This window comes from Cricetulus griseus, chromosome 4, assembly GCF_003668045.3.
Source record: "Cricetulus griseus strain 17A/GY chromosome 4, alternate assembly CriGri-PICRH-1.0, whole genome shotgun sequence".
NCBI classification, from domain to species: domain Eukaryota; kingdom Metazoa; phylum Chordata; class Mammalia; order Rodentia; family Cricetidae; genus Cricetulus; species Cricetulus griseus.
Window position 1 is genome coordinate 218,046,934 of NC_048597.1, and position 12,081 is coordinate 218,059,014.

At 39.0% G+C, this 12,081-nt stretch overlaps 1 protein-coding gene across 6 annotated transcripts in view; it reads left to right on the forward strand.

Moving 5' to 3' along the window:
- Nucleotides 1–12,081, forward strand: part of Setd2 (SET domain containing 2, histone lysine methyltransferase) — a 90,795-nt gene that overhangs the window by 22,305 nt on the left and 56,409 nt on the right. For all 6 annotated transcript variants that reach the window (XR_004769766.1, XR_004769767.1, XM_027414684.2 and 3 more), the window contains exons 4-8: nucleotides 2,511–2,642; nucleotides 5,533–5,661; nucleotides 7,569–7,692; nucleotides 9,086–9,163; nucleotides 11,028–11,125. Coding sequence is in view for 4 of the 6 variants with exons in the window: in XM_027414684.2 (XP_027270485.1) it covers nucleotides 2,511–2,642; nucleotides 5,533–5,661; nucleotides 7,569–7,692; nucleotides 9,086–9,163; nucleotides 11,028–11,125 (561 nt within the window). In the remaining 2 variants the exon portion in view is untranslated. The remainder of the gene's footprint in view (nucleotides 1–2,510; nucleotides 2,643–5,532; nucleotides 5,662–7,568; nucleotides 7,693–9,085; nucleotides 9,164–11,027; nucleotides 11,126–12,081) is intronic.

Consider the following 12,081-nt stretch of genomic DNA (forward strand, 5'->3'; position numbering starts at 1 on the left):
AGGTTCAGTTCCAACATCCACATGGTCACTGCTCATGAGTCCTCCTCCCCAGTCTTCTCAGGACTGTGCACACTGTGTGCACTGACACAGATGCAGGAGAAACACTCACACACATAAAAATAAATCATGAAATAGTTTTTTAAAAAGGACAAGTGATTGTTACTTTTTTCTTTCAAACAAGGGCACACAAAGCACCTTTAGGTAGTATAAAACTGTAATTACAGTAGTTTTTCTGCCAGTTGCCTTAACAATTTTTAATTAATATTATTTTAAATATTATGGGTCTGGGGCTTGTGAATGTGAATTGGGGCCAGAAGAATGGGATCCCCTGGAGCCCCAGAGGAAATTGTGAATTGCCTGAGGTGACTGCTGGGAATCAGACTCCTTCCTGTTCCTCTGAAAGAATAATGAGCACTCTTAACTGCTGAGTCATCTCTCCACCCCTTGAATGTATTTTTTAATGTATATTTTGTTACTGACCCCTTTTGTGTAGATTTCCTCCTAGTTGGGAGTCAGTCTGTTATCTCTTTAAGCACTTTGAAAGGTTTGTTTATGTGGCAAGTCTCATGCAGCCTGGGCTGGCCTTGAACTCTTGACTTTTCTGCTTCCACTTCCCAAGTACTGGGACTACGAGTACATGTGACTACATGTACTACATCAGTTTTGGCATGGGTTTTTTATGTATGTACTAGAACTTGGATAGCTTAATTCCTCTACCAAAATACTTTATTTTGAGAAAATTTTGCTTCTGAAATCGTGACCTGATTATTCTTTTTTAGATTTTTGGCATTTATTTTTGAGATTATGTCTCATTATATTACCTGGGCTGACCCAGATCTACTTGGATCTGTCTATCCTCCTGCCTTTGCCTCTTCTTGAGCTAGTGCTTCAGGCATTCACTGACATGCCTAATTCTGGTTGTTTTATAGTCTTGCTTCATTAAAAAAAAAAAAAAAATTGTTCACTTTTTAAACAGATGTCTACAAGTGTGATGTATACCAGTAAGGGATCCCATAAAAGATTTGGTTCAGTTAAATACACACTCTCTTTCTCTTGTAAAACAGGATCCCACTTATGTAAACTTAGAGCTTGCTAAGTAGCCAAAGATAGTATAAAACTGGTATTTTTGCCTCAGTTTTCCTAGTGCTGGAATTACAGGCATGTGTCATTGTACCCAGATCTAGTTGAATCAAAGCTGCTCTTGATTAAAAATTTGTTTTGTCTTTGTTTTGTTTGTTTGTTTGTTTTTCCAGACAGGGTTTCTCTTTAACAGTCCTGGCTGTCCTGGAACCAGGCTGGCCTTGAACACAGAGATCCACCTGCCTCTATCTCCTGAGTGCTGGGATTAAAGGTGTATGCCACCACCACTTGGCTTTTTTGAGACAGAATTTTATATCTACAAAAAGTTTAGATTTATTTATATTTTGTGTGTTTAAATGTTTTACCTACATGTATGTATGCACACTGCCTGCATGTCTGGTGCTTTTGGAGGCCAGAAGGCGGCACTGGAACTGGAGTTATGGACAGCTGTGAGCACCACATTGTTGCTTGAACTGAACCTGGGTCCTCTGCTAGAGAGCAAGTATCTTGACTGCCAAGCCATCCCTCCAGCCCCACACAAACTTTTATGTAGCAGTTCTTAGTTCCTTGATCCTGTAGCTGAACTGTTTGTTCCTCATAAGCTCTCATTCCTTTTTGTCCGTCCCGTCCCCGTCCCTGACCTGGAACTGAAGATTTCTTGTGTTAGGTTCCCGAGAGTGCTGTGATTATAGGCTTATGCCACCTTGGGCTAATTCTCAGACTTGAGCCTACCAGCTACCTTTTATGTTTTCTCCTTAAATAGGCTGTGACTTGAAATTGTTCAGTCTGGGGTTTAGCTGACCTGAACTAGAAAGTCAGGGTTGAATTTCAGAATGACAAGACTTAAACTCATTTCTTCCCTTCATTGCCACATATCCCCCCCCCCTCCCCCGTGGTGCTGAGGAATTGAATCCAGGGCCTATTTGTATGAGAATTAGCAAGTGCTTTGCTAACTGAGCTAGCTATATTCCACAGACTTTGTTTCCTGAACTCCCTACCCCCTGGGCTCCATTATTGTTTCTTAAATTGTTCTGGTTTAGCCAAGCCTTGAATTTGTGACCTTCCTTCAGGCTTCTGAATACCTTGGATTACAGGCATACACCATCACACCTGGTTTTTTATGCCAATGACAAGATGATCATCACCAAATCATCCTCTTTTCTCCTCCTCGGTTTTTTTTTTTGGGGGGGGGGGAGTGGGAGGTTAGTGGGATGGGGTGAGGGGATGGAGAGCGGAGATGATAGGGGCATAGAATCTTGCTCTTACGGTCCAGGCTGGTCTTGAACTCAGTCTATTTCCACCTTAGTGTGGTCTTTTGAGTGGTAGACTTACAGAAACAAACATGAAACTGAGATTTAGTACTTATTTGATTGAGTATATTATCATCAAGAGACTTATGTAACTAAATTTTATGAAATTTTCCTCAATAGAAAGAAGAACAAATCCCATCGGGATATTAAAAGAATGCAGTGTGAGTGTACACCTCTTTCTAAAGATGAAAGAGCTCAAGGTGAAGTCGCATGTGGAGAAGATTGCCTCAATCGTCTCCTCATGATTGAATGGTAAGGAAAATGCTCTGCTGCTCTCACTCAACTCTTTTGTATGTGTCTCTAAATATGAAAAATAATTAGTGAAGGGTTTAAGTTTAACCTTTTCCCTACATGTAAATGAGTATTTATAAGCAATAAAACCTCCAGTATTGGGCTGGAGAGATGGCTCAGAGGTTAAGAGCACTGACTGCTCTTCCTGAGGTCCTGAGTTCAATTCCCAGCAACCACATGGTGGCTCACAACCATCCGTTATGAGATCTGGTGCCCTCTTCTGGTGTGCAGATACACATGGAAGCAGAATGTTGTATACATAATAAATAAAATATTTAAACAAACAAACAAACAAAAAATCTCCGGTGTTTAATAGAAAACAAATATTAAGACAAATTCTAACTTTATTACTACTTTTTTCTTTTTCTGGTTTGGCTTTTAAAAAATGAGATCTATTATGTAGCTTTTGCTTCCCTGGAACTCCCTATGTAGACCAAGCTGGCCTCACACAGAGATCTGCCTGCCTCTGCAGTGCTGGAATAAAGGCTTGTATGCTACCATGTCCAGCTTCTACTACTACTTTAATTCAGTCTTCCTTTTACTTTTGTAATGCTTATGCCCTCAGGAGTAAAGTGTGGTAATTTTAAACTTTGATTATAAAATAAAACACTAAAATTTGAAAATGCAAAAAGTGAAATACCTTTTCCCAAACCTCTATCCCTCTGTAGTTTTCCCAGGAACATTAATGTGTACAACATAGGCATATGTATTATATGTATATGTACGTGTGTGTGTGTGTGTGTGTGTGTGTGTGTGTGTGTGTGTGTGTGTTGTGTACATACATACACACACATACATGCATACAATGTATAATTTGGATAATGAGACCTAATTACACATATAAACCTACCTAATTTGGAGAGAGGTGTGTGTGTGTTTGATTTTGTGTTTTTCTTTTTAAGACGGTTTCTTTGTGTATGTAGCTTTGGCTGTCCTGAACTTGCTCTTTTAGACCAGGCTGACCTTCAACACAGAATCTGCCTGCCCACTGAGTGTTGGGATTAAAGGTGTGCACAACTACCTCCCGGCTTGATAGTTCTTAAAAAACAAAACAAAACAAAAACCAAAAAAACTCAGGTGGTTAATGAAAAATTATTTTTTTATGTGTAGATGTTTTTGCTTACATTTCTAGCTACATACTTTGTACATGCCTGGTGCCTGTGGAAGCTAAAAGAAGATGCCCTGGAACTGGAGTTACAGATGGTTGTTAGCTGTCATGTGTGCTGAAATTTAAACCCAGATTCTCTGGAAGAAAAACTGGTCCATTTCTCTAGCCTGATTATTATAATATGGAAAAATTATTAGTCTAGGTGGTGCACACTTTTTATTCCAGCACTTAAAGGAAGAGGCCTCAGATCTGAGTATGAGTCTAACCAGTCCTACATAGTAAGTAGGTACCCCCCCCTTTTTTTTTTTTTGTCTTTTTTGATGAAACAGTCTGGTCAGTAGCCCAGTCTAGTCCAGGTTAGCTTCAAACTCTATGAGATTGCCTCCCTATGAATCCTCAATGCTGGGATTATAGGAATGAGCCACCACTCCATTCCAGGGCTCCTTATTTTTAATGTTAATGATTTTTTTTCTTTTTGTGGTAAAGTTTAGCTTTTATTTTTGTTCCTGCTATAGTTATAGTTTCATAAAAAACACATATTTTAGAAAAATAAGAAAACTCATCTTTATGTCTATTATCAAAAAATATTTTTAAAATATTTTAATGTGTATTGGTGGTTTGCTTGCATGTATGTCTGTATGAGTGTGTCAGTTCCCCCAAAACTGGAGTTACAGGTAGTTGTGAGCTGCCATGTGGGTGCTGGGAATTGAATCCAGATCCTCTGGAAGAGCAGCCAGTGCTCTTAACCACTGAGCCATCTCTCCAGCCCTTATTTCTATTTTTAATTTTGTGTTTGTGTGTGCATGTATGTGTAGTTGCATTCAAAAGGCCAGATTAATTATTTGAGTGGAAGTAAGAGGAAGTGAATTTAAACAAAATAATAAACTTAAGCAAAATAAGATTAATATAAATGAAACATCTATTGTTGGAAAATTGATAACTGTGCTGGCAAGGTGACTCTGTGGGTAAAGGTCTTTATTATGAAGCCTCATGGCCCAAGTGTGCTCCCTGGGTCCCACATAATGGAAGGAGAGAATGAATTCTGTGAGTTGTACTCTAATTTTCACATGCATGCAAGATAAATAGACAAATGTGTTTAAAGAATATTAATAACTGTCATGCATGATAACATAAAAGTTTAATAGCATCTGTTGGTGCAGCTCTAATTAGCAAATCTAGTAGTTGTCAGTGCACTCAAAGATTCTGTGTGGCTGGAAATTGTATTCTAGATATCAGAAAGTGGCAGGCAAGTCTTTCTTGAGAATCAAATGGGTAGACTATATTGTGGATATAGACACTGAATTCTAAGGAATATTTTTGTGATGGAAGTGATAATATTGAGTAAGGATCATTGGTTAGCCACAAATAAACTATGCAATACCAATGGAGTATTTGTTGTTATATAGCACATTCTAGCAAAGATGTTAAAATACTTTATGGTATTCAAAGAATTATCTTTTTTAAACTTATTTTTCATTTTACATCCCAACCTGAGTTCCCCGTCTCTCCCCTTCCCACCCCCATCCACTCCTCATAGGTGGTAAGGCCTTCCTTGGGGAGTCAGCAAAGTCTGGTGTACCAAGTTGAAGAAGCACCAAGCCCTTCCTTCTTATATCAAGGGTGGAGCAGGATATCCCACCATAGGGAATGGGCTCCAAAAAGCCACTTCATGGTCCTGGGATATGACCTGGTGCCACTGCCAAGGCCCTTAAAGAATAATCTTTTACCCATTTCTCATTTCAGTTCCTCTCGATGTCCAAATGGAGATTATTGTTCAAATAGACGGTTTCAGAGAAAGCAGCATGCAGATGTGGAAGTTATACTGACAGAAAAGAAAGGCTGGGGTTTAAGAGCTGCCAAGGATCTTCCTTCGTAAGTGTGGTTTCAGTCAGCTTTTATTTCACTTTTGTGTGAATGAATCTGGTTAGGCATGTTGGAGGAAATTATTTTAGTGGTATTTAGTAATGGTTATTATGTAGAATAACTACTTTAACTAGTGTGTTAACTTGCTTACTATAAATGTTTAGTAATGGTTACTGTGTAGAATAACTACTTGATAACTTGTTTGTTAAGTTGATTTCTAGAAAATAAATAAAAAGGCCCATTTTGGTCACGTGGTGATTGTGCACACCTTTAATCCCAGCACTCTGGAGGCAGAGGTAGGTGAATCTTTTGAGTTTAGGACCAGCTTGGTCTACACAGTGAGTTCTAGGACAACCCAGGGCTATATAGAGAAACCCTTTCTTGAAAAGCCAAAACAAAAACAAACAAACAAAAAAAGCAAAAGTCAAACTTCTGGGTGGAGAGAACATGCTCTTACAGAGGACCAGGGTTCAGTTCCCAGCACCTGCTTGGCATCTCATAACCATCCATAATAGTGGTTTCAGGGTCTCTGGTGCCCCTTTCTGACATCAGTGAACACCAGGCATGCACATGGTTCACAGGCATATATGCACACAAAATACTAATCACATTAGTATTTTACATATATATATATATATATATACACACACACACACACACACACACACACACACATATATATATACACACACACACACACACATATATACATATATATATGATGTCAGGTCTCCAGATGACTCATAAGAGAATAATTATTCTCCCATCCCTTGGACTAAGATTTATAATTTGCTAGTTTTGAGCTCATCAATGTTTTCTTTAATATCCCTTAGTGTTAGATGTGCATAATAGTTACCATTTATTTAAACATGTGGTGCATTTATACAGGCCCCTGAACAACTCACTTTTATAAGAGTAAAGTTGTTGTTCATGCTTTATAGTTTTCTCAATCTTTAAACATTGTCTAAATGGCCTTCGGTATGTAGTCTCTCTGAAAAGTATGCAAACATATTATAAAGTAGATGTGAGTGTTGTGATTTCCAGTTGACTGTAGAATATATATTATGTAAGCTGTTATTACTTCGTAAGACTTCATTGGACTTACTTGTGAAACTACATTATACTGTTCATAGCAGAAATAGGTCTTTAGGACAAATCCACCTCTGAAAGCATGAATGCTGCTTTGTGTCTTTTATATAGATAGTTTCTTCCTTCCTTTGCCTCCTCTCCCCTTACTGTTTTGTGGTGTGAAAGAAATAGTTATATTGGGTTATTCTTGGGAATATCTCTTTGCTTAAGTAAAGCACCTTCATTGCCATTTTGTACAGCTGTTTTATGCAAATTTCTGCTATGTATTCTGGGCAGTGGAACCAGCCAAGAAGCCAGAGACAGATTGACTTTCATTATTAGAACTCTGAAAGTAAGGGCAACAAAGGGCTGGTGCTGTATTTAATTTTTCCCTAACAGTTTTCAGTCTCATGGTTTCTTCAGTGCTCTTTCCCAGCTATGAAACACTGACTTCATATTTGTAAGCCATATTTAAACTGTGTGGTGTGTGTAACTCAGGGCTTTGCATAATGCCAAGTATTTACCAGTGAGCTTCATTCCCAGCACACAAACAATTGTTTTAATATGTAGATAAAGAATATGCATCTTGGAAGCACGTTTAAAGTTTAAAATTTTTTAGACGCAATGGTCTTTTAAGGAAAGAGCTATTTTAAGAAAACAGTAGGTGATGTATGCCTATTGTGTTGCTATTCAAGTAAAGTGACTGAGGCAGGGTGATCTCAGGTTCAAGGCCAGCCTGGAATTGAGTACTTGATAAATATTTTGCAGTTTTTCTTATTAATTTTGTTAGAATTTGTGAATTTACAGTATAGTTCCTAAGCTGGAAGTGCTCTTTTATTGTTTTGCAGGAACACCTTTGTTCTGGAATACTGTGGAGAGGTACTTGATCATAAAGAGTTTAAAGCTCGGGTGAAAGAATATGCACGGAACAAAAATATCCACTACTATTTCATGGCCCTGAAAAATGATGAGGTGAGCAGCTTGGATGTGTTTATTTTGAAACAGTTATGAAAAGTGTTGCCTTGGGAATGTGGGGTGTGTGGTGTACTGATTCATCATTAAAGCAACAGAAATTGTGGCCAGAAGCTACAGCCGGGTGGTGGCGGCGGCGGCGGCGGCGGCGCACGCCGGCGCACACCTTTAATCCCAGCACTCGGGAGGCAGAGGCAGGCGGATCTTTGTGAGTTCGAGGCCAACCTGGTCGACAGAGCGAGTTCTAGGACAGCCTCCAAAGCCATGGAGAAACCCTGTCTTGAAAAACAAACAAACAAACAAACAAACCAACCCCCAAAACAAAGGGGAAAAAAAACAATTGAAAAGAAAAAAGAAATGAACAATATTAAATAGCCAGCGATGGTGGCCAGGGCTTATAATTTCAGCACTGGGGAGATGGAGGCAGGAAGATCAGGAGTTCAAGACCATCTTCATCTATATAGGGAATTTGAGGCCAGCTTGTGCTATGTTAGACTCTATCTCAAAACAAAACAAACAAAAAAAGGATTAGTATATAGTTTCTATTTGTTTATAAAAGGATCGGAAAGGGTGGTCTTTATATGTAAAAAAAAAAAAAAAGCATACATGCTTCATAGCTTCATATGACAACTTTAAAAATTATGGATGATTCCCCAGAATGCGCCCCCCCCCCCCCCCAGCCCACTCTCCCACATGGTTTTCTCAGTGTAACAGTCCTAGCTGTCCTGGAACTAGCTTTGTAGACCAGGCTCACCTCGAACTCACTTGAGTACCTCCCAAGTGCTGGGATTAAAGGTGTGTACCACTATTGCCCAGCCTCCAGAATGTTTTTATGTGTGTTTTGTTTATTTCTTAAGATTTATTAATTTATTTATCTATCTATCAGATATACAGTGCATGCCAGAAGAGGGCACCAGATCACATTACAGATAGTTTTGAGCCACCGAATGGTTGCTGGGAATTAAACTTAGAACCTCTGGAAGAACAGTTAGTGCTCTTAACCCCAGAACCATTTCTCCAGCCCCTTGTTTTGTTTTTCGAGACAGGGTATCTCTGTGGCTTTGGAGGCTGTCCTGGAACTAGCTCTGTAGACCAGGGTGGTCTTAAACTCAAAGAGATCCACCCGCCTCTGCCTCCTGAGTGTTAGGATTAAAGGTGTGCGCCACCAATGCCCGGCTTGACATGGTTTCTCTGCATGTTTTGGAGCCTATCCTGGCACTCGCTCTGTAGACCAGGCTGGCCTTGAACTCACAGAGATCCACCTGCCTCCTGAGTCCTGGGATTAAAGATGTGCACCACTATCACCTAGCTGCTTTAATGCTTTCTTTTTCAAAATGTATGGATATTTTAAGATCTCATTTTAAGACTCTTAAAATTACTTTCTTTCCCCCAGATAATAGATGCCACTCAAAAAGGGAATTGTTCTCGTTTTATGAATCATAGCTGTGAGCCAAACTGTGAAACCCAAAAGGTGAGTTGGTGTAAATTTATTTCAATTTTGAATATTTATTCAAGATTGCTGTTTTGACAATTAATTTTAATTTCTGAACCAAAGGTATTCTTTTAATTTTTTCCTATTTCATTTTATTTCATATTGGAATAAATTTAGATTTATAGGAATATAGCATCATAAAAATAGAGTTTATGCCCATATTGCCACCCCTCATCTACCTTCAAGTGTTTATTTAATGTAGTATGTAATAACCATAATTCCATGCTAATATTTAAGGAAATACTGATTAATCAAAGGCTTTACTATAATTTATGCACACACACACACACACACACACACACACACACACACACACACGCATGCCGTTATGTGTGTTCATGTGTATGTGTGTGAGCGTGGGTGTTTACATGCTCACACCCATATGCATATAGGGGTCAGAGGAAATCTTGCAGCAGTGGAGTCTTTTTACCATGTAGTATATGGGATTAAGCTCAGTTTATTGCTTGCTAGCAAATGCTTTTACCTGATGAGCCACCTTGCCATCCTTTTAATATAACTTTTACAACTATAATTTTTCTACTCTTAAAAATCCAGCCCAGAAGTTACATTTGATTATTACTTTGCCTGTAATTATTTTAGATTCTATTTCAAAAATACCCTAATCGATAGTTAAATCTGAATTTTCACAAAGTCCAATGGTTGTTGTCATATTTGGATTCTTTTTTTTGTAGTTAATTTTTTCAATTTTAAAATTTGTTAATGTTTGTAAGGTGTTTTGCTTGTGTCTCTGTCTGTGCACTAGGTATGTGTAGTGCCTACAGAGTCCAGAAGAGGGAGTCAGATTTACTTGGGACTGGAGCTACAGATAGTTGTGAGCTCCCACATGGTTGCTGGGAATTAAACTCTGGTCCTGTGGCAGAAAGCTAATGCTCTTGACCAGTGAGCCATCTTTCGAGCCTTTCCTCCTCCTCCCTTGTTCACCTGTTCTTCTTTTTTCTTCTTTCCTCTCCTTGTTCATCCCCTTTCTTTTGATACAGGGTCTCACTACAACCTTGGCTGGTCTGGAACTTGCCATGCAGACCATTTGGCCTCAAACTTAGAGTGATTGCCTTATTCTCCCTCCTAAGTGCTGGGATTAAAGGCGAATGCCACCAGGCCTGACTCATTTTTCTTTTAAAATGAGATTTATATTTACTTATGCTTAGTGTGAATGTCTGAGTACATGCCATGTGTGCATGAGTTTGGATATCTGGATGTGGTAGTTGGCATCTTTAATCCTAGTGCTCCTATAGCAAGGTAGGAAGTGCAGGTGGGAATGGTCTAGAAACTTGTGGGCTAGCTAGTCCATGGCTAAGAAGACTCTGCTTCAAAACAGTGGAAGTGGGGTTGAAGATATGGCTCAGCAGTTACGAGTTTGGTGCTGGGAATTGAACATTGAACTCAGATTGTGAGACTTAGTGACACCAAGAATTCCTGTACTTGACTTTTTTTTTTTTAAAATACTAAATGAGCTTTCATGTATGTAAATGTATGTAAATTAAAAAACAGCAGTTTTTCTTTTTTCTGTTTGCTGTGCTACAGACTAAACACAGGGCCTTATGTTTGTTAGCCAAGTGCTTTCCATTTAAACTACATTCTCCAGTCCAGTAGCAGTTTATTTTATTATATTACAGGCAATTTATAGATATTGAATCGTACAGTCTATTAAATGAGAATGATATGTTGGTTAGTTTATTTAAGAAAAAATCAATCCACTTGCTTTGAGAAAACACTCATTACATAAAAGATCTAAGTGCTTAATTCACTCAGATGATGCTGGTCTTTATACTTATGCATGCACAAACATCAGTTACTAATGTCTATTCATTTCAAAACATTTCAGTGGACTGTGAATGGACAACTGAGGGTTGGATTTTTTACCACCAAACTAGTTCCTTCAGGCTCAGAGTTAACATTTGACTATCAGTTCCAAAGATATGGGTAAGTAATGATTTTGCTGCTTCTAATATGGAAAATAGATGTTCAGATACAGAAATATAAAATCTTATGTGAATTACTTACAAGTTATATATACTATCAATTCTCATCTATAGTATACCATCATTTTGTTTTTCCTATTATGTGATCTTTTTGGCCACTAAGGAATTTACAGTATAGTAATGTGGGAAATTACCAATACAGACTCAGGTAGAAATAACAAGGGATTTTAATAGGGAAAAAGCCTTACTTACTGAGTGACCTAGCCAGCCGACAGGGCAGCAGTCTATACAGCAAGCTGAAAGTGAAACAGAAACCGAAACCAGCCACTTGAACGCCTCTCACCCTGACCACGCCCAAGTAGACTTGGCTACAGCTTCCCCTATAGTATAGGAGCTCTGTAATGTAAGGATGAGGATGTAGTTGGGATGATAGAGTGCTTTCCTAGCATGCACAAAGCCCTGTGTTGATTCCCAGCACAGAACAAACAATGGAGTGTGAGGCACACGCCTTTGATCCCAGCACTCAGGAGGTAGAGGTGTGTGGATCTCTGACCAGCCTACAAGAGCTAGTTCCAGGACAGCCTCCAAAGCCACAGAGAAACCCTGTTTCAGGAAAACAAAACAAAAAATGGAATGTGGTGGTACCACATAGGACCGTGGTTCTCAGCCGTCCTAATGCTGCGATCCTATATAGTTCCTATATAGTTGTGGTAACCCCAACCATAAAATTGTTTTTATTGCTGCTTCATAACTGTAATTTTGCTACTGTTATGAACTGTAATGTGAATATATGTGTTTTCCAGTGGTCTTAGATGACCCTTGTGAAATGGTTGTTTCATCCCCAACGGGGTCATGATCCCCAGATTGAGAGCTGCTGGTTGTAGGAGGTGAGGTAGTAGGGTCCGAAGTTCAAGGCCACTCTTGCCTGTGTATCAAGTTGAGGGACAGCCTCACCTA